This window comes from Talpa europaea (genome assembly GCF_964194135.1).
Source record: "Talpa europaea genome assembly, chromosome: 10".
Classification (NCBI taxonomy): domain Eukaryota; kingdom Metazoa; phylum Chordata; class Mammalia; order Eulipotyphla; family Talpidae; genus Talpa; species Talpa europaea.
Genome location: NC_140077.1, coordinates 45,627,571 through 45,651,789, shown reverse-complemented (window position 1 = coordinate 45,651,789; position 24,219 = coordinate 45,627,571). Strand labels below are relative to the sequence as shown.

The window sequence follows — 24,219 nt, the reverse complement described above, 5'->3', positions numbered from 1 at the left end:
AGTCTGCCAAGGCCACTCTCCACTTCAAACACTAGTCACAAGTCACGGTTATTACCTTGCTTCTCACCAACTGGTTATAGATCAGAGATTCCCAGGAGCTTCTCCTCAGGTTCAACTAATTTGCGAGAGCAGCTCAGAGAACTCAAAAAACTTTACATTTATTCACTAGAGCACAGATTTCTTACAAAGATTATTATTCAGAGACAGCAAGATGGAGGAGATACATAGGGCAAGGTATGGAAAAGAGGCATGCACCATTGGTGGTCTCTATATGAGTGCCATTCTCCTCAAATCTTCAAGTTCATCAACCAGAAGCTCTTTAAAATTGTTCTTTTTGGGAGGAAATGCAAATGGCCAACAGGCATATGAAAAAATGTTCAACATCAATTGTCATCAGGGAAATGCAAATCAAAACTACCATGAGATACCATCTTACACCAGTGAGAATGGCACATATTAAAAAAGCTAGCAACAACAAATGTTGGTGAGGGTGTGGAGAAAAAGGAACTCTTCTGCACTGTTGGTGGGAGTGCAAACTGGTCCAACCACTGTGGAGAGCTGTGTGGAGATTTCTGGACCTACTAAACATAGAGCTTCCATATGATCCAGCAATTCCACTCCTAGGTATTTACCCAAGGACACAGAAACATCCATTCCAAAGAACACCTGCACCCCTATGTTTATAGCAGCACTGTTTACAATAGCTAAGCTTTGGAAACAACCCAAATGCCCAAAAATAGATGACTGGATCAAGAAGATGTGGTACATATATACCATGGAATATTACTCAGCATTCAAAAAAGATAAACACATGCAATTTGCAGCAACATGGATGGCGCTGGAAGGGATCATGCTCAGCGAAATAAGCCAGAAAGAAAAAGAAAAATACCGGATGGTCTCACTCATAGCAGGAATCTAGAAAACTTAAATAAGGGACCAGGAAAATGAAAATTATAAGAAAGTGAAAATCAAAATCAACAAAAACTATGAACCAGAGACACTTTTAGGGGGAAGGGGGCGGGAGGGGAGGGATTGGGGTCAGAATGGGGGGGGCTGCAATTGTATAGGGAATATAAAAATAAAATTTATTATTTAAAAAAAATGTTCTTTTCGGATCTTTTATAGAGGCTTATTACAAAGTCATAATTGATGAAATTACTAGCCCTGGCAACTGACCTCAAACTCTAGCCTTTCTCCCCTCCCAAAAATGGACCAATCACCAATCTTAGACTTAAAGTTACACCCTCAATTCATGTTAGTTTCCTTGGCAACCAAACCCCCCACCCACCAAGCATTTTTCCTAAAGTTACCTTCATTAACATAAACCCATTAAGAATAACATGATACCCATTTAAACTTTCATAGCTCAGAAACTGTCAGGAACTGACTATAAAAGACTAAATATTATTACAAAGATATTCCCAATGTTTGTATTACTCAGGAAATTCCAATAGAAGCTATGAAATAAAAGAAACTCCCAATGCTATTAATGGCTCAGTACATTCCAAGGATTTTGGAAGCCATGAGCCAGGAACTATGGATGAAGACCAAAAATATAAAGAATATACTCTGGAAGTCTGACTGCCTATACGTAAACACACACACACTTCTTATAAACCATAATTATTTGACCATAAAAACAAATATAAATAAAACAACCAAATATACTACCTGTGTCTACTTTCACTCAATAATATCAAAATTCTTTCATTTCAAACAAAAAGCTTAATCATTTAAGAGTAACATTTTAATGATATCTTTAATGTGTGTTCTAAAGCTTTAACATAACATAACTTACCAATATCTGGTGGATATTGCCCATTATATGGGAACCAATTTCCCTTCACAGTGAAAGGACTTTTCCTGTTGCTTGTTGAACCAGTTCCAAGTTGCCCATTACCACCAAGTCCAAAAGAATAAATTCGTCCCGATGAAGGAACAAAAGCAGAAGTGTGCTGCCTAGAGTAAAATGATAGAAAACCTCAGACTTAATGCCACCTTCCAATTAACATTTTTAAAAAAGCACAGCAAATATTAATTTTTCCTTTTCAAGAGCAAATTACTAAAGTCATTATAGCTGTTAAGTTTCCATTAAAATATTCATTAATAACTTTATACTAAATGAATTCTATATTCCATAAATAGGCTGCATAAGCATGGTCAAGAAAATGTACAAAAATGTTCAACTTTTGAAAGGCTCTGACTTATCCTGAAAACCACTATAGTAGATGATTCAGCACTAGAGATAGTGTCTAACCATGTTCAATTCAAGGAAGTTTCCCCCCCTCCCTTTATTCACTGTCAGGTTTTAGCCAAGAGCTATGATCTATGAAGGCCTACCATATGGGTACCATAATAGGAATTAGGGATCCTAACTTTATATTTTAGGTTGATGGTCTGTTTATTATTGCTTCTGTTCACAGAAGTATAGACACAAGATGGGTAAACCAATCTTGTATCCTTTCTGATCACTGTTAACAAGCCTATCTCCAACTAGATGAGGAAACTTCTAGAGGATTTAAAAGGCTGGCACTTTATCCCCCTTTATTTCCACCCTCTCCCTTTTCCCATACCCCCTTCACTTTTTTTTTTTTTTTTTGGCTTTACCCCCTTTTGGGAGTCAAATATTTAAGATCTAGAACATTCTAAAGTAACTGCATATACAGGGCAATTTAGAAAGTCACTGCACATGCCTAGGAAAAAATCAGCAAACCTAGAGGAGGGAGAGACTCTGATTTCCAATGTTACCACATTATAAGGTTCAAATATCAAGTTAAAAAAAAAAACACATGGCACAAAGAGAAAGTGGAAAGTATGGCCCATTGACAAGGAAAAGGAAGCCAACATAGGAATGCAAAACCATACAGCCACTTTGGTTACTTGCTAAATAAACAGTATTATGCTCTCCATTATTTATTCAAAGGTTAAATCTTGTTTCCACACAAAAAGCTGCACTTGGATATTTATAGTAGTAGCTTTATTCATAATTGGCAAAATTTAGAAGCAACCAAGATGTCCTTCCAGCAGGTGAGTGAATAAACAAAAGTATGGAACATCCAGACAATGAAATGTGGAGATATTTGATGGGAGAACCTACTGTAACCTCAATTAAAACAAATAAATTTCTTTAAAAAAAAAAAAAAGGAAGTATGACAGTTTATAGAAATGCAAAGATTTATATCATATATCAGATATTATATGCCATCATATATAAATATTCAAAATGGCATTATTGGTACTTGCCAAAAAATGGAAACACCCAAATGCTCACCAGTAACTAAATGAGTAAATTACATATACATATAATTGAACAAAATACAGCAATGAGATCAAGTGATAGAAACCATAGGTATACAAATACGCATAGTCTTACAAACATTTTTTTAAATACAAATATTTTTTTAAAAGCCACCAAAGGCCATCTACCATATGATTCCACACATTTGAAATTAAGAGTTGGCAAAACCCAACTATATTGTATACAGATATATAATAACTGGGAAAAAATGTAAGCTAAGTAATCAGAATTGAATTAACTAGTCAAGCAAAGTACATTCTGCTTCTTGGGAATGTGTCTAACTTAATCTATCAAAGAATTTTACAGCTCCCAAGAATGGGAACCAGTAAATCAGTATTCTAATTCAACTTTCACCATAACTAATCTTCCTTGTTAAATAACTAACAGGCCAATTTCCTCATTTAAAAAAAAAAAATGGGAAAGATGATTTATAGTTTCCATTCAAGTGATGCTAAATTAAGATGTAACAATACTGCATACATATGATTAACACATTGCCTCAGATAAATCTATTTCACATAAAATAATCAGTATAAAATGTGTCCCTCCTGGGCCTCCCGGGTGACATAAGGGGTAAAGACGCAACCTATGAAGTTATCCGCAACCACTGCAGCATGAGTTCGATCCCCGGCAGACCGGGGAGCTACCCACATGGTGTAGCAGACCTCTCCTGACTCACCCGCTGCTCCCCTCAGCAGTGTATTTCAGTACATCTGCCTGTTCTGTTCCCCACTCGGTCTCTGGTGAATCCTCTTACCCTCTGCACCCCTGGCCTGTACCCCAGTTCTTGTATATATAAATAAATCAATCTTTAAAATAAATAAATAAATAAAAATAAAATGTGTCTCTGCTGTTACTATAATTCTCCAGCAGCAATTTTTTTGTATTTTTTTTTACTTTTAAATGTAGTACTTTGTTTCTATATCATTGTTAATTTTTCCAGCAGCAATTGAGAGAGAATAATATTTAACACAGTTTACAAGATATCCAAACAATGCATTAAAAAAAATCCCTACTTTCAGCTGGAACCAACAATCTTTGAGTAAGTCTAAAAAAAGACCAACACAGGGAAAGAAAAGACACATACCCTATATATTTTCTAGGTCTTTTATAAAACACACGGTTGTTCCATCCAAATATACAAGAAAGACAATATTGTAGACATCAAAGAACTAAGCATAGTTCAGAAAAGGAACACACCATGGCAAAACTGGAAGAATTTACAATGTCACCCAGCATGCCTTTGGCATTTTTTTTGCAAACAAACACATTAAGAGCAAGATGCTTGGCAAGAAAATTTGTGACTATAGTAAGCACATGTAGTAATCTAAGATAGCTTCCTGAAATGCACGAAGGAAAATGATCAGAGAAAAAGAAGCCAAGGAGAAAAATGCTTTAGTAAGTGCCTAAGTGCCAGCCTGCTCCACCCAGAGGCACACTTCGTGAGAACCAATGAAAATAAGCCATAAGCTGCTGGAATGCACTCTATTTGAATTTATAGCATAAGAGGTATTAAAAAAAATCATAAGTCACAAAATTATTTTACAGAAATGAAAATACTCTTTTTACGTAATAGTTTACCTTCCACAAGCAATCTGAGTGACAATGCTTCCCATAAGTTCAAAAACTTTCCTTGGATTTATTTCATGACTGGTAGAATTGTGACCCAACTGACCATAACCTCCAGCTCCAAAAGTAAACACTCCACCTTCCTAAAAAAAGAAAGAAAAAATTCTTTATCATTAGAAGGCCTAACAAAAGAAAATAATCTTGGGCCTCCCCGGTGGCGCAGTGATTGAGCGCAGGGCTGCAAAGCTGCCCACAGCCTCTGTAGCACCGGTTTGATCCCCGGCCACCAGCGGGGGTCCCACATGGTGCGCAGACCTCTCCTGCTGCACCTGCTGCTCCCCTGAGCAGTGTACTTCGTCATTCTGCCTGTTCTGCTTCCCGCTCTGGCTCTGGTGAATTCTCTCACCCTCCCGCACTTCTGACTGTACCCAGTGCGTGTATAAACAAATAAATAAATAAATCTTTAAGAAAGAAAGAAAATAATCTTTAGGAAAATAAATTAACTTTTAGTTTGAAGTCAATTTTTCTCTTATATTGACTTCTCAATTTAATACACTGATTCTCCAAGGCAAACTGTCTTAAAACAGAGAGTTCCAGGTTGAAAGCTAAGTATTTGCACATATTTCATAAGTTTTAAATTATGTTTTCAACATTATATTAAGTTGAAGTCATCATTAAAAAGATACTTAGTTTCAACATTACCTTTTATTATCAATTTACTCTTGTTGAATCCCAAGTATATATTATAAATTTTCACAAAATCTAAACATGGTATCACCTTCAGTGTTCAAATTAGCTATGCTTTTAAAATAAAAATTCTGCAAATAGCATACAGTTGGTACAAAGTAGGTAGCTTTCATGTATTTTATAAAAATACATAACCAGATTAGAGGTTATGTGTTTAAAATGTAATTTGTGATGCCAACTTAACAATAGCATGATTTATATTTTTTAATATAATTGCTCTTTCTTCACAGTTATAGCTACAATATACAATTTTAATGTATCATTTAATAGCATGTCTTTATACACACTGCTCTGTAAAGAAATGGACTTTTCTTTTTAAAACTTTTCATGATGGAAATTTCAAAAAAAATACACAATAGAAAAAAAATTATATGAACCATCATATAATTATCACTCAGTTTGAACAACTAACAAATATTAGGTTAATCTTGTTTTATCAATTTTTCTCCCACTTACAGATGCAGAGTACTTTAATGCAAAAATGTTCTAAGAACTTCCAGTAAACTTCCAGTGGTCATTAAATAATTCTGCCTTAAATGTATACCCATCTTCAAGCATATATCTCTTACAGACAAAAATATATAACCGTAATACTACCATACTTACAAAATATTAATTTCAAAATCTTTTTTGATAGAAATAGCAAATGCTTTAATTTTTATTCTTTATGCTTTGTCATTGGCAGTTCTAGCTTTATTTAGATATCAAGTGAGAAATGAAATTGTATGTATTTAAAGTGCACAAAGTGATAGCTTGACAAATACATTGTGAAATGATTACCATAATCAAGTTAACACATCATAATTTTTTTGTAAAAATGCTTTAGATCTACTCTTCAAAAAAATTTCAGTATGTAATACAGTATTGTTAACTATAGTTAACATACCACATACATTAGATCCTAGAACTTAATCAGTTCATTTGGAAGTTTGTACCTTCTCAACAATATCTCCCCATTTCTCCTACCCCCACACCCAAACCGCCTTCTGACAACCACCATTCTATAAAGGACTTCACTGTGAAACAGTTTGCAAATAAGAGGCAAGAAAAATGCTTCTTTCTCATTAATTTTTATAAAAATAAGTTGTTATAGAGCAACCTCCACAGAGAAGCAAAAAGGCTTGCTTTGTACTGATCTTGGGAAGAAGAGTACCACTAGGTAGTGATGAATTTTTATATATTTGATATGCTTCCACTTATTGCAGTTATTTATTGCAGTAAAAGCTCCTTTAAATTGTCCTTCTTACATGAACATAGTAGATTTTGCTTTTTTTGTAACACAAAATGCCCAAAACTATTCTTTTTTTTTTTGGGGGGGGGGCCTTTAAACGATTTTAATTTCCAGGTGGAGTGGCATGGCAGAGGGCAACAAGCCTTAACTGTGCTGCTCAATCTGTGGGAAGAGTATGCACAGAGCTGCCAAAAGGTTCTGTGGCAGCACTAAATTGCAAGTATATCCTCCATCATGCTGGGGTTGAAGCACAGGTAAATCAGAAGGCAATTCCAGATGACAAGGGTGAAAAGTGTGCCCAGGCTTGGTGTGGAAGTTTCCCCTCATTGTAGCTGTTCTTTGGGATACACAACATTTCTCACATTGACGGAGGGAATCCAGTGGGTCCTATTTAGCTTTCTGTAGTGTCAGCATCTTCTTATGAGGACCAGACAGTGCTCTATCTGCTCCATCCATTTTCTTGAGTTGGAGCTGTGGGTTTGTGTCAGTCTTTCTACTTACCTGGAGTTCTGGCTGTTCCCTTGATTCTCTTCTAAGGGGACTGGGGAGTCAGAGGGGCAGGGTTGGGAAGACAATTTCCAACATGATGAGGAGAGAACCAGTAACATGGGTGACCATGGAAGGCCTTGACGCCAAGCCACTGGGGCAATAGAAAACAAGACTGCTCCTTGAAGTCGGAGTCTTCTGACCTCAGAGGACATTTAGCAAAGTGCAAGGAGGAGATTCTTTAGAGGTGAGGAGAGGTGGGTGCAGACTCCACTTACAGCTTGTTGTTCTTCCGAATATTTATTAAAACATTCATCTTGTCATCCATATCCTTCTGCATTTCCTTCATAAAATCCCCAAACTCTTGGAGTTTATCCAAGTCCTTGTCCATTACCAACTTTATCTGTTTCATCTCTCCTCCATTTTTCTTTTTTAATAAATTTTATTTTTATATTCCCTATACAATTGCAACCCCCTTATTTTGACCCCAATTCCTCCCCTCCCCGCCCCCACCTCCCACGAGTGTCTCTGGTTCATAGTTTTTTGTTGATTTTGATTTTCACTTTCTTATAGTTATTCATTTTCCTGGTCCCTTATTTAAGTTTTCTAGATTCCTGCTATGAGTGAGACCATCTGGTATTTTTCTTTTTCTTTCTGGCTTATTTCGCTGAGCATGATCCCATCCAGTGCCATCCATGTTGCTACAAATTGCATGTGTTTATCTTTTTTGAATGCTGAGTAATATTCCACGGTGTATATGTACCACATCTTCTTGATCCAGTCATCTATTTTTGGGCATTTGCGTTGTTTCCAAAGCTTAGCTATTGTAAACAGTGCTGCTATAAACATAGGGGTGCAGGTGCTCTTTGGAATTGATGTTTCTGTGTCCTCTGGGTAAATACCTAGGAGTGGAATTGCTGGATCATATGGAAGCTCTATGTTTAGTAGGTCAAGAAATCTCCACACAGCTCTCCATAGTGGTTGGACCAGTTTGCACTCCCACCAACAGTGCAGGAGAGTTCCTTTTTCTCCACATCCTCGCCAACATTTGTTGTTGCTAGCTTTTTTAATATGTGCCATTCTCACTGGTGTAAGATGGTATCTCATGGTAGTTTTGATTTGCATTTCCCAAAAAAAATGATTACAAGAGATGCTGAACATTTTTTTCATATGCCTGTTGGCCATTTGCATTTCCTCTTCAGAAAAGTTTCTTTTTGGCTCTTCTGCCCATTTTTTGACAGGATTATTTTCTTTGTTGTTGAGTCTCATCAGCTCTTTGCAGATTTTTGTGATCAGTCCTTTATCATTAGTGTTGTGTACAAAAATGTTCTCCCAGTCGGTGGGGTTTCTCTTTGTTTTTGTTATTGTCTCTTTTGCTGTGCAGAAGCTCTTTAATTTGATGTAGTCCCAGCTGTTTATCTTTGCCTTCACTATCACTGCTTTGGGTGATGTGTTTGTAAAGATGTCTTTGAGGTGCATGTCATGTAGTGTTTCGCCTATATTTCCTTCTATGTATTTTATGGTTTCAGGTCTTATGTCTAGTTCTTTAATCCATTTTGAGTTGATTTTTGTGTATGGTGTGAGGTAGTCATCTCCTCCATTTTTCCTTGAGCTCTTCCCTCACCTCCCTGAGTTCATTCTTGAGCTCACATGTCCCTCCTGATTTGGCAAACAGCCCTTCTTCTTTTATACTCATATGTCTGGTACAGGTCTTGGCCACCAGGAACAGTGAATGATCCCTGACTCCAAATCATCTCTCTAGGGGTCTCAGGCCTGGCTGCCGGCATGGTCTCAAAAAGCTTTTCATTTTGGTCAGCTCCGGCTTCAATTTCAGGCAATCTGACTTGTAGTTCTTGTTCTGAATTGATAGTGAACCTGCCCACGCCTGCTGGCACTAGAAGCACCAATCTGGAAGCTCTCTCCCAAAGCTATTCTTAACATATCTTTTTTGCCCCAGATATGGGATCAGACCCCTCTAAGAAATCCTGGTTCCTTCTAGTGTAGGGTCTACAACAATTGAGTGACATGCTTCTAGACCGTACATGGTTAATTACTTCCAGGACTTTTCTGTAGCCATGGGGAGAAAAACATATTTTTCAGAGAAAAATAAGAGCTTCTGCTGACACTGTGATTCAAAGTAAAGATCGCAAGCTTTTAACTTAAGTCCTACTGTTTTATACCTCTTTTAACACTGTGCATCTTTCCACTATCATGGTAATCCTAAGGAATAACATAAAAAATATTTTTACTATTCTTCCAAGTATCAATGACAGAAAAAAATGACCAAATGTATAACTTGCCCACATGATTTATGATTACTTTATGATTACATCTATAATTTGATAGTAAGTTATGATAATAAGACCAGTAGGTACAGCTCAACTTTCTTACTAAAGGCAAGACAATAAAAATTTTTAATAAGCTTTATAATCGGTCATGATATTTTTATATCTTGAGTACAATATATATCATAATGACTAGGAATTAGTCTTAGCATTCTAGAATTTCCAAAATGAGAGTGTTTATAATTTTATAAAGTCTGATTAGAAGTTAGTTTTTTCTTCCCAAATTTGTGCAACTTTACAGGACAAAGAAAGATAAGAAGCAAAACACTGATTTCCAATTTAGGCCGGGAAAAAAGTGCTAGTTCCTTTACAGGTACACAACTAAAATAAATGGTATTCTTGGTAAAAGTAGTTTAAAGTTATTTTCATTTTACTACTAACTGCTAGAGAACTATACAATACTTTTTGGCACATATGCAAGAAAGGAAGAGGTCACTGACAAAATGCTATAAATGCTATAAATGCTTGTTTGATCCATGACCTATGGATAACAGATGTAATCAGTCATTTCTTCTACTTTTTATATAATATTTATAAGACAAATGCAAGCAAAACTAAAAGTAGAGTTATGAACCATGAATATAATTGATAAACCCAACATGGAGACCCTGACAAACTAAAAATTATTTAAGCAATATTTCATTAAATTGAAAAATTCAACATTATACATTATCAGTACAATAGAAGATTACCATTCACATTTCATAAATTAAAATTGAAAATTTAGGTAAATTTTTCATAAGAAAACAATAATGTAGATCATTTATATTATGTTTCAGACATCAGTAACACTCAAGTTTTAATGTAATATTGTGAAAACATTAATTACTTATGAAATAACTACCATAAGTAAAAATAAAAAAGTTTTATAGGAGTACAATACCTTGGTTAGTGCAGCAGTATGATCTTCTCCACAACAAATATAAACTATTTTCTGTGTTCTTAGTGACTTTAGTAAATTAGGAACATACCTATCTGAAAATTGCAACAAGAAATGTTAACAGTATTTTTAAATTAAAACTCTTCTAAAATGTGTTTTCTCTAACTCAGTAGAGAGCAATGTCTAAAAAAATTTAACTATAGGGCCTCCTGATGCCCTAGGCTTAAGTCTCAGCACTATCACCACTATGGCCTGAGTTCAATCCCTGGCCAGGGAGCTAATCAACATATGGCGGAGCAGACCTCTCCAGTCTCGTCTGCGGCTCCCCTTAGCAGTGTATTTCAGTCAGTCTGCCCGTTCTGCTCCCCACTCTGTGTCTGGTGAACCCTCTCACTCCATGCACCTGTGACCTATACCGCAGTTCTTCTACTAAATAAATATTTTTAAAAATTTGTAGCTATGATTTAATGCTTTTGTAGTATAAGCCTACTAACTTGGGTCCCACGTCTTTCAATTCGTGCTATTGTAATAAAGGAAGGGCTTAAATATAATTAAATCCCTGTAATTTAAATTTAATATGTTAAACTGTTTAAATGCCCCAATGCAATCAAGGAATTTCAAAACCATTTAACTGCTTCTAATATATATATATAAAATATATATATTCTTGTGTATATATATGACTATACTCTTACACATACATATATATGTGTATAGTCTTATATACATACATACATATATATTCTTTTATTCCCCTGATGACAATAATGCTCACAAATTCTACTTGAAAACTTGATAATATACTTTCTACTTTTTTGTAGAAGGAAAGAGCTATAAATTTCTTATCTGCTATCTTTTTCTTATGCAGAACAAAATACTTTAAAATCTCCCTGAGAGTATTTATTACTAGCAGTCATTACTAGATCAACAATTCACTTTTGTTCATTTAAAATCATTACAAGTATGCTAAACTTTATTAAATTGTTTTCTGTATTTCAAATATTGGCATTAGACCTAATGTCATGATTATAAAAAATCAAATTTTCCATCAAAAATCCCAACTTGTTTCAAGTTGTTTCATAATTTTTTTAAAACTTAAACAATTTATTTTCAAGACTCTAGCATTAGTATTAAAAGTGAAGTCCAAACTGAAAAGTTAATGACTCAGATTATTAAAATATTTCCTTGAAAAACTCTTAATAGGTTAACACTTCATGTTACTTTCCAGAATAATTTTAAGATTTCTCTCCAATGGTGGTGGTCAATAATGTGATTATCAATTTGAAGAACCATCTTTCAACTCTCTTAAAGTAAATATCCAAGAACTAAGATTTTTGTCCAGATAAACTTTCTATAGATTATGATAAAAGGATGAATTTTATGACCTTCCCACCATCCCTAAAAATATTAGCAAATTGGATTTTTAAATTAACTTCTCATACATTTCTCTGAAAAAAATCACTACTACATTGCAAAATAACAACTCTTTTTAAAAGTGTATTTATCTATAAATAATGAAAACCTACCATTTTCATCATTAAGACCTAGTTGGCCAAATTTGTTGCGTCCCCATCCAAAGATAGCTCCAGAAAGGGTGAGAACAAAACTATGGGCTCCTCCTGCAGCAATTTGCATGAAAGGGATTCCAAGCAAGGACTTAATCAGCTGTGGTGAAGCTTGCCTTTTACAGTCAGTGCCTAAACCCAACTGGCCATATTTATTCTGTCCCCAACAGAAGACTTCACTTGCTGTAAGACAAAAATTATAAAATTAACCATTTTTCTCACATAAAAAACATTTCATTTGAAGATTATCAATTACTTGGAGAGATTCCTCCTCACATCACATGGATATTCGTAATCCTCGTTCTTACATTTATGTCTTATATGGAAAGATACACTATCTTAGAAGAAAATTCTGTTAGTACACTTTAGGTTTTACTGACTAAACTAAAGAATGGGTAAGTCACATAACTGAGGGTAACCTCATTTTCTTGTTTCTCATATATGACTGTCTCAAGAGTAAGGAGGTTCTCCAAAAAAATTAAAAAGAGCTACCATATGATAGAATAATCCTACTTCAAGTTATTTACCTGAAGAATGTGAAAACATTTATTTGAAAATATAACCACCCCTATGTTCATTACAGTACTATTCACAATAGCCAACACATGGAAACAACCCAAGTGACCAATGACAGATGAATAGATGAAGAAGGTGTGGTACATATACACAGTAGAATACTATTTAGTCAAAAATAGTATTCTCGCCATTTGCAACAACACAGATGGACCTTGAGGAGATTATGCTATGTGAACTAAGTCGGAAGGAGAAAAACAAGGAACATGTGATTTTAGTCATGTGTGGCACATAAAGAAAAAACCAACCCTAGACTCAAACCAACCAAGGGAATGGTGGTTACCAGAGGAGAAGAAGGGAGGAGGAAATAGGAAGAGAAGATGACTGGTTGCTGGTGGATGGTGACTGGACATTTAGGGGTAAGGATGGTGTGATACATAGTTACTGAGGTAGAAAACTACACACCTAAAACCTATAGTATTTTAAGTTAATGTCACCTTTTTGAAATATTTGCAAACCTTACTTTCATTCTGTGATTTCTCCTAACAGGCATCCCACACTCAAAGCTTTAGTTATCAACTACATGCTGATCACATTCAAAATTTTATCACTAGCTCAGACTTCTCTGCTCAACAAACCCATGTATCCATTTACACCTGGATTTCTCAAAGACACTTCAATTTCAGTGTACCCCAAACTCAATTCAGGACCCCCATCCTGCTACCCATACCTGCATCTCTTTCTAGTATTTCCCATCTCAGTAAATTACATCATAACTAATTTAGCAGTACAAGTCACAAATGTAAGGAGTCTTCTGTAATAACTCTCCTCTCAATACCATATGATACAGCAATACCACTCTTGAGCATCTTATTCAAAGAATGTGAAACCATCAATCCAAAAACTTGTATGCTCTACAATGTTCACTGCAGCACTATTACAATAGCCAGGATATGGAAACAACCTAAGAGTCACTGAAAGAGGATTAGATCAAGAAGACGTGGTATACCTACACTGAAAAACAAAATGTTGCTATGTACAGCATACTGGGAGGCATTTGAGGGAATTATGTGTAGTAAAGCAAATAAGAAATATTGGACACATATATAGAAGAATCAACAAAACAAAATACTTATAAAAACTAGCAAACATTAATTAACAAATGAGGTTTCTGAGGTATATAGAAAGGGGGAGAAGGAGAAAGGGACAAAGGGCTATAAAGAACAGTGGTGGGAAAAAATGGTGACTTCTATGAATTAAACCAAAACCTTTATATGTTATATATCAACCTTCAATGAGGAAAGTAAGGGAGAAATTGCTGAAAATACTGGAAACAGGTTTAAGTTTGCCTTTTTTTAAAACTGTAATCACTGAATTATTCTTATAAAAATATTAACAAGAGGAGGCTTTTAAGACTAATCAAGAATTGTGGGAGCAGTTTTGAGACAAAGAGCAAATGTGTGATCTTATTCTCTGAAGAAAATAAGAAGCAGGCAGATGAATTAGCTGAAGAATAAAGAGTCAAGTACTGGATGAAAAATCAGTGGCAAAACATTTTAAATAAACCCTTTCTTAATTTATATACCTATTCATCATCTGTTACCAAGTTGTATAGTTTTCTTTCTAAAGGAAAATATGGCTAGATCTATTCAACAACTTACCTGGTTCCTACAGTAGTTCTCTATGCCATTTCTGCTACCCACTGTCACCTTGTTTTGCAAATTTAATATTTTATTTTTATTAAATAGCTATCATTAAATTATTTTTTTAAAAATCAGTTATTACAAGTCAATTACTAGTTTAAGTGTATAATTGTACACACTTAAAAGTAAGCTCTCCTCCAAAATTAAGATTCCTAGTTCCTTTCCCAAGAGACAATCACTCTTACCAATTATTGGTATGTATTTCCAGAAATAATCTATATGTATTTCCAAAGATGATCAAGGTCCTTTGTAACAGATTTCTATTTTACTTCAACTGAAGTAAAATTTCTATTTATCTCAACTGAAGTATGAGTATGTTACAATATCCACATAAAATTACTTGCCAATACTCAAAAACACAAAATGCTTTCCTAATTCTATGCTTTTATTAATACCTATCACCTTAGCTAATCCTCAACATTTCCCCTACACCCTTCTAAGTATTTGTACAATGTGGAATAAATTCTACACAGCTTCAAGGCTTATAAGAAATACCAATCCCCTCCTTCTTATAAGCAATTCTATTTGACTGTATATATTTATCTTTTTCTTCATTCCCAGAGCATTTTACTTTTACCTTGACCAAAGCAGTTTGCATTTTTTGCTACTCAAACTATTGTTATTTAAAAGGACACTATTTAAGCAAAGAAAACTAGGTGGTATCATCCCTAAAACATTATCTGTACTTCCCAACAGCTCCAAACTAGTATTTAATTAAAATCCCACTAGGTTGTTTGCGTGTCTGTGAAAACTGGTAAGCTAATTCTAAAATGTGCATGGAAAAGGATCAAGAAGTAAAACAATCTTGAATAACAACAACAAAATTGGAGAATTTTATGCTCACTTAAAATATTAATAAAAATGGGGCCTCCCTGGTGGCTCAAGAGGTTAAATAAGTCTCAGCACTATGAAGCAGTTCCCAACCACTGCAGCAGGAGTTCAATCCCCAGCCAGGGGGCTAACCCACATGGCACAGCAGACCTTGCCTGTCTCGCCTTCTGCTCCCCTCAGCAGTGTATTTAATGGTTCTGCTCCCCACTCTGTCTGGTGAATCCTCTCACCCCCTGCACCTCTGGCCTGCACCCTGGATCTTGCATGCATGCATAAATAAATCTTTAAATATATATATAAATAAAAAAAGGGAAAGGAAAATAAAAACACTTACCTTTAGAAAGTGCAAGTGAATGATAGTAACCGCAAGCAACCTGTGCTATCTGGATATCTGACAAACTTTTAATATTTCTAGAAAATAAGAAAAAAGATCAGGATCAGTTAACTCTATTTAAGAAATGAATCGAATGCTATATATTTATGCCATATTGATCACTTACTATATAGTAATTTCCTACCAACCTAGCAGTTCATGCCTACATACTACAATCCAATTTAACAAAAATTAATAAATTAATAAAATGAGGAGGGAAAACACTTTAAAAGGGTGATACTTAATACGCAAACTATGCTCAACTACACTTACTCAAAAACTCCTGAGTGCTCTTATAAATCTAATGCTTTTATTATCACAAAGTTTTTTTAAATCTTTAAGTGTGAAAATTGGCAACATCTTTGTAAAAAATAATGTGCATTATCTAATTGTCTAAAATTAGTGCTTGGCCTAGTTTAATATATGTTTTCCTCTATCAGCTCCTTAAGAAATAGGGAATCTTATGTGGTGGATGAATTCACAAATCATAAAACCTATTGTTTATGGTCTATCCTTTTACATCTAAATGTAAATACTTTACATGAATACTTTTACATCTAAATCAGTGATATTCCATTTATTTTTATTATTTTTATTGTGTATTATGATCACTGATATGTTCAGTCATATTTCTTCCATGTGTTTTCTTTTTAGGGTTTTTTCCCCTCCCTTCTGATTTTTCCTTCATTGCAATGTAACTATCAAGATTATTTTTAAAACATAAAAATCAAGTAACTTTGTACATCAACTATCCCAGGTTTTCGTATGTAGTTCCCCTTCACCTGATCATTCTGATTTTCCAGAATGTTTTCAAGAAAAAAGGGGAGAGGAAACATACTGTGTTTCTGATTGCCCTTTACCTGATACTGCCACCTGACCTGATTTTGCCATATGAGAGTCCGGAGCAAGTTCTGACCAGAGTGTCGATACCCATGATTTTCGGGAGGCAGCTTCAGCAAATCAAATTTTGAGCAGGAGAAAGGAGAGTTACTCTAATTCCATATTGTTGTATTAAAAATATTTTTATTTAGTGGATTTATGTTCTTAACTACAAAATCTGAGAGTTGTACTGCTATTTAGCAGAATCCAATAAATTAGCAAGATCTAATACTTTCAGATTTTCAAATGCAGCAAAAATGCTATTTTTCTACATTTAGCAAGATTAAACATTGGCAATGCAAAAGTGGGAATGAAAAAATACATGGATATGTACAACTGTGCTGAAGTTACTAAACATTTACTATTATTGATTCAGTATCAGGCACATCATACATTAACAATGAACTATATTAAATATTTTTAAAAAGCAACTGCTCCAGATATCGAGTCTAATTTACAAGACCAAGAAAAGGATTTCAAAAGACTTCATTCTCATAGCTCCACTTTATTCTTTCACAGCACTTATCACTAGTAATAACCAGTGTACATATCATTCAATTATGAATAATGTATACTGTGCTAACCAATAAAATCTGCAAAGTCAGATTATGTGTTTTATAAACTATTTCCTAGCACCTGCCATAATGTTTAGTAAAAAGTATGTAATGAACATACTGCTAAACTGAATTTGTAAAGTCTCTGTACTTTTATGAAGAAATTATTCATAAAATGTACCTGAAAGACTTCTAAACTCACAGAACCAATTTACAACTCAGTGACTCTATTTTTAAAATACTATCAAGACTTGAAATATACATAAATGCTAATTTCTTTCATCATGTCTACTTCAAAGAAAAGGAAATATATTCTTCTGTCATTAGTACTTTAAAGAAAAAACATCTCTTTTCATCTCTGCATAAATTTAATAATATACTGAATATTGGGGGGGTGAAGATAGGCTCTATTGTTTTAGCTTTCAGGTAATAAAAAACTAAAATAATACTATGAATGGTAAAAATTCAATTTATGAAATTAATTTCCCATGTTCCTTTTTTTCTAGAGATAACAAGTTAGAAAATTCTTAATGAAGTAGAACTTTATAGAATTCATCAAAAGTAATCTGGCCTTTTAAAGTAAAAAAGATAATGCTAATGTATAAAGATTTTTATTTTTAAAGGGATTCCAATGCAATTAATAAGAAAGTAAAATAAACCAGAATAAATTTTGTAAAAGTTTTATTTTTACATGTAAAAATACACACACACACGAAGATTCCTATGATCTATATAAAACACATGTGTTTAGAGCAAACATTTTACTGCTTATAAATTAACTCCCTGAAGTCTAGAACATACCAAAAATTTTAAATGACTATGATATCTCTAAGATGATTCACTGTTAAGAAGAGTATTTTCTTTATGAATTTTGAAAGTTATCTGAAATTTACAAGAAAACAGCAAATAAACTTGGAAATAAGATTTATACTACCTCTTGGGAATTCTGCCAAAACATATTAAATACTGAATATCTCATACTCATTATATAGCAGTATTATATATAACAATACTGTTTTATTTTTCCAACTTAATATATACACAGGCAATAAAAACAGAAACCAAGCATTTCCAGTTGTTTGAGAAGATGAAATTCTAACAACTATTAACTAAGACTGGTAAAAAGTTTACACTGTATAATTAAAAATGAAAAATTACAGCATTAAATATTTTGCCAATTCCAAACATATCAAAGTATATACATTAAGTACAGCTTTTTATATGTGAATCATACCTCAATAAAGTGGCTTCAAAAATTTTGTCAATAGAACATATTAACAATAGTCTTTCCTCTAGTCAAACCATAACTTTCTTAGTGATTTGTATATAGTACTAACACCAATTTTTTTCAATTTTGAAAAATTTAGATTAACAACTGATTGAGCCTCTACTATTAAAAAAGTTTTAATTTTTTAAATTCAGATGCTAGTGTTAAGCAGAAATTTTAAAAAATACACTAAAAACTGAGTGAAATCAAGAAAATAAATTTTATTTTTTACCAAGCTATTTAAACATATATAATTAAATTTTATAGTCCAAAAATAGCTATTATCACAAGGATCATATTATACCATCCTGTTACAATATTTTGTTGAGTATGTCCAAAAACAGAATTTTAAAAATAAACTATATCTTCATTACCAACAATCACTTTTGGAAAGTTTGCATAAAAAAAGTATTTACACTTACATTAAACTAACAGACCATAAAAATTAGACTTAACTTCAATTTCAGCCTTTCTCCCAGAAAAAGAAAAGTAGTAGGAAATTATCAAACTAGTAATTACTTCAAATATAATCTATTTATCATTAATTTACAAGCTTCTATCTGCTAGCATAAAAATGGATTTTGTTGTCAAGAAAGTAGTCTAATGTGAATCGCATTTTTCTAGTGACTCTTAGAAAAATTGTAAAGACCTAATTTTTAAAATATATTTACAAATATCTGAGTTTCATTCTCTTTTTTATAAATGTTATATTCAAAATGTATGTGATGTAGTGATGTAAACTTATGTCACCCCAGTAAAGGAAAAAAAAAGTACAGGAATTTCCAAAGCTGGCTGACATCTTTAAGCATCTAAATAAAAAGCTTTGTGTCTAAATATGTGTTGGTATGCAAACAAAAATGAAAATAATCACTGGTAGTATGTTTCTGTTGAAATACTAAACAAAAATTTAAACAAGAAAATATTGGTAAAAACTTGTATGTCACAACAAATCATATCAGTCCATGAAAAACAGAAAGATGAACAACAGAAATGCCTTAACACAAAGCTTAAAGTTAATATAGATCTCTAGCAAAAACAAAAATAAAGGCTTTAAACCAAGGACTCAAATAAAATCTTTTCCATATCCCCATCCAGGTTCAAGAGCAGTAAAGTCACAAGTAAATAATTTATTACCAAGAACATTCAAATTGTCATGGTAAATTTTCTCCTTATAGTTACCTTTCTTTTCATTTACTAATCATCTACAGATTACAAATTGACTGAAAACACTTATACAAGAAGTGAGTAACAACAAAAAAGATGAGAATTAAGAAACCAGTGGAATAAAAATAAGGGAAATTAGAAAGCTTTTCCAGGAACCATGGCTTTAAGACTACCAACTTAGATAATCTGACATATAAAACCCTTTCAATCCTAAAATCACAGAATTTTTAATCTTAAATTAAAAATCTCATTCTGCAACAATTACTTGTGAAAGGAAATAAAAACAGAAAAGGATATGACATATATGTGGTTGCGATATTTCTATAAGTGATTTGTATTATCTAGTCAATAACTACTTATTTGCAAATTACCATTTTCTCCTGAAGGAAATCAAAAGTGACTTTAAAAATTCAATTTATTCAACCTAAGGAAAAAACAAGTTTTCCAACAGCATGATCATTAAGAAACATTAAAAACACAATGGAATTAGGTTCATTATTTGTTATCACAGAACTGGGGTTTTGTAGAATTTAGTCACAAGTTCAACAAAGGAAACATGTTAAGGTGATTTATCCAGGAGCCAACAACATTTCATCACCAGAACAAATATAAAATGTCAAACTAAAGATTAAAAAAACCTTAATATGCTAAAACAAATACAATAAATGTGTACTTGAAGCTTTTCCATATATACATATGAAAGAAGTTTATAGGCTTATTGAAGGAACTACCTTCTCTAGTTTTAAAAAAAAAAATTCATTTTTAACAATGGTAAAGAGTTTCTATGCTCCATTTTCTTATCCTAGTAGTTACATCCTATTTCTTAAATCGAAACTAACATTATCGATGTTAAATTAAAAATAAAATATTTAAGAATGTGTTTTTGAAAATGCTACATAGAATTAATAACTTGGTTCCCTGGAGAGATCTCTTTTGTCCCTATAACTATTATTAGGAAAAAATAACAAGAGTTTATAGGAGTCAAGAATTTGTAAAATTTTAAAAACTACAAGTGTATTATTTATTATTTGCAGTTATTAATCTTAAAGCAATGTTTATAGCCTATGTATATATACAATATTAATGAAGCATTGTTTATTTTTAAATTTTGAAATAATTCTGTGAGGAAGTAATGGTTAACATATATTAAATTGTGTCTGCTATTATGATGTAAAAAAGTAGAAAGTAATAAATGTGACTGAATTCTTTTAATGTTAAGTAAATGCGATTTCCATATTCATTAAGATTTAAAAAATAGAAAAACATGCAACTAACCAATATTTAATAAATATTTCAGCAGCTTAGGGAACTAAGGTAGAATTAATTCTTTAATCGGTGTAATCCACTTAAAAATTTTCAAAGAGAAAATTTATAATAAAGTACATATTCCTTACCCATTTTCTTTACACACGAATTAGGGGGGAAATATGGAGTATAGAAAAATACTTAAGTAAACTCCTAAAGAACCATAAAGGAAAAATAATTAGGTGTCAACTACTATATGTCCATAGTAAATGGGATAATTTAGGTAACAAATTTATTAAAAAAGATTGCTGAGGACCTCTTTCTGGTCACCTTTGTTACCTGGGTACTCTGATACATTCCTCTGTTCCTAGCAGGCCAAGTTGTCCATCAGAATCAAGACCCCAAGCATACACCTGGCCCTTGTCATTTAGGGCTAATGTGTGAGCTTCTCCACATGAAACAGCTACGATATTTTGAGCATCCAGGGCAACAACCTGTTCTACAAAAATCAAAAAGAAAGACATTACATTCTAATTGTAAATTTCCAATGAGAATAAAACACACTCTTCATGTTACACAAACATGCTTAAAAATGCTTAAATACAAAACAAGTATAACTTCAGTCATTCTAAATAATCTAACAAATATGATCTGTATGAAATTCTCAATGTGATAAATGCAGATATACACCACAGTTGACATAATCAATTCAGACTATAAATGATTTGAACATTTTGTGTTCCTCAATCAAAATCATCACCAAAAAAAGGAGTCCAGCTGAAAGAGAATCATTTAAACAACCTAGCCTGTGCTTGCTTCGGCAGCACATATACTAAACAACCTAGCCTGTTTGATTTTAATTGAAACATACATTATCATGTACATAACTTTCACTATGGAGCGACTGAAATATATTAAATAACCTTAATTGGAAATTTCTGACAGGAAACAATTTCTTCACAGATCTCATTAATAAAGTATTTAGTGACTATGCTGAGGAGAGAATCAAAAGGCAAGGAAATGGTAATAAATAGATCCCAGTTTATGGACTGCCATTTTAATGTCAAAGATAAAAAACTCCTTATGTGTTTAAAATGTATTCAAGCCTTAAACCTGAAATTAATTTAAAATATTGACGCTTCATAAGAATGTCAGTAAAAAAAAAATTTGACAAATTTTAAAAAGTGAAATTGTTTCTTTAGTCTCCTTAAAATGTACAATGACTATCAGTTTTTTACCCAAAAAAATCAGTACAATTTTTTTTCGCTACCATTTAAAATTATAATTTCTTAGCTTAACAAGAAAGCTGTAATTACTGTGTTCAATAAACGGAAAGCCTCATATTGAAGCTATTCAAAATAGAATCAGAATATCTTCAGAAGGAACTTTTAGGTCAATATACAAATACAGGGCCTCCCCGGTGGCGCAGCGGTTGAGGGCTGGGTTGCGAGGCTGCCAACAGCCTCTGCAGTGCCGGTTCGATCCCCTGCTACCAGCGAGGGTCCCGCATGGGCGCAGACCTCTCCTGCCGCCTGCTGCTCCCCTCAGCAGTGTACTTCAGTCCTTCTGCCTGCTCTGCTCCCTGCTCCTTCTCTGGTGAATTCTCTCACCCTCCTGCGCTTCTGACTGTACCCAGTGCTTGTATAAATAAATAAATAAATAAATATTTAAAGTATATATATATATATATATATATACACACACACACACACACACACACAAATACAGATGTTCAATAATGAAGCACTGCATCAAATAGGGTTAAATTTCTATGTCTAGAGAAATTCAAATTGTATCTAGATTACTACACTGCATTGTGGATTAGGAGATTAGCCCTAGATAACTTCTAGGAATCTGTACACTTTAATGATGTTATCTTAGGTACTTACCTTAAAGTACCATGAATAACTCATGAAGCTAGTGAATAGTACATGGATGCTCATTATACTTCTCTTACTCTTTATGTATATTTTGTGTATATGATTTAAATATATATTGTAGCTATATACCCAAAAAAGTAAAACAAGATATAACACATACCATCACCCCCAAAAAAATCAAGAAAAATAACTGACTATGACATTGCACCAAAACATTCACAAAAGTAAAACACACAAAAGAGCTGCTGTCTCTCACACAGGCCCCAGAAATAAGTCAATGTCTCTCCAAGACAATTCTTAAAGGCAAATGTAGTAAAGAGCAGAAAATGATAGCATAAGAGAGATAAACAAGCAGCCTTATTGGTTCAATAGTAACAAATGAACAATATTTATATTAAATAACAATGACTATGAAATCAAAGGCATCCAAAAATCCAAGAAACAGAGCATCAACACCAAACACTAATGTTTACTGTATACCTCATGTGCTCCAAGCATGAAAGATATACAGATAGATAAAAAAAAGTGTTTGAGCTTAGGAGTTTATAATCTATTTTTTTAAAAAGTGAAATAAGAATTGTGAACAGGCAGCACTCTGCCTACCCAACTGTGACAACGCAGGTGCTTCTTTTCACCAATTCTCTCCTCTGCGGGGCAGCACCCTCCCTGCCTGCCCGTGACCTGGATTATACCAGGACTTCTCTTCACTGACTTCCCTCAGCAGAATAAGCTCTCCTCAAGGCCACCTGCCTGCAACCATGCAGGCCTCTCACAGCAAATCTGAGCCTTTCGGGGCAGCTCTTCCTGCCTGCTTGTGTCTATGCAAGTTTCTTTATTCCTCTGTCCCTTCCCCTAATAAACCTGTTCTTTAAATATAAAAAAAAAAAATTTGTGAACAAATACTAAGATAAAGATATACAAAAGACCATGGGGACATGAAAAACTTCAATTAAGTTTTGAAAGACTTGGCAAGACAGTGACATGTAAGCTAAATTCTAAGCCAAGGAAAGATGAAGAGATTCTGTACCCATTTGAGAAAATTCCAATTCTTTGTTATAGCAAAATAAACTAAAAGCAAAGTCAAAAGACTGATGAGAAAAACATGGAAAATGTTATTCCCAATTTTTAAAGGCTTAGTAGAAAAAAAATAGTAATCTAGAGATAAATAGTCAAAAGATAGGAACAATTCACAGAAAAAGAAACAGTCATTAATCATATGAAAAGATGCTCAACTTCCTTGATGGAAAAAACTGTACTGAAAAGTCTACTATATTCAAACTATTGATATACTGAAAAGTCAGTAACATGTTCACTGAGAAAATTCATCAAGTCACAGACTTTTAAGTAGTGTCCCATATGAGTTTAACCTTCAATTATTAAAGTTTTTACCTATCAAGAGAACGAGAAGACAGGTCACAGACTGAGAGAACATATTTACAAAAGAAACACCTAATAAAAGACTGTCATCCAAAAATACAAAATCCCTTAAAACAACAATTAAAAAACGACTAGCCCAATTACAAAATGCAGAAGACCTGAACAGGGAGGGAGACCTATCAGTGACATATGAAAGGATGTTCTATACCATGTGTCATGAGGGAACTGTAAATTAAAGTAAGATACCACTATTTGGAGATACACCTACTAAAATGGCCAAAATCCAAAATAACATCAAATGTTGGTGAAGAT

General features: G+C 33.4%; 1 protein-coding gene across 4 annotated transcripts in view; it reads right to left on the bottom strand.

Annotated features, from left to right (window-relative positions):
- HERC4 (HECT and RLD domain containing E3 ubiquitin protein ligase 4) overlaps positions 1-24,219 on the bottom strand; it is a gene marked incomplete at both ends in the record, with an annotated part of 108,691 nt that overhangs the window by 58,155 nt on the left and 26,317 nt on the right. For all 4 annotated transcript variants that reach the window (XM_084246206.1, XM_084246208.1, XM_084246207.1 and 1 more), the window contains 6 exons: positions 1,799-1,959; positions 4,880-5,010; positions 10,560-10,651; positions 12,083-12,304; positions 15,503-15,579; positions 20,990-21,149. In XM_084246206.1, the coding sequence (XP_084102332.1) occupies positions 1,799-1,959; positions 4,880-5,010; positions 10,560-10,651; positions 12,083-12,304; positions 15,503-15,579; positions 20,990-21,149 (843 nt within the window). The remainder of the gene's footprint in view (positions 1-1,798; positions 1,960-4,879; positions 5,011-10,559; positions 10,652-12,082; positions 12,305-15,502; positions 15,580-20,989; positions 21,150-24,219) is intronic.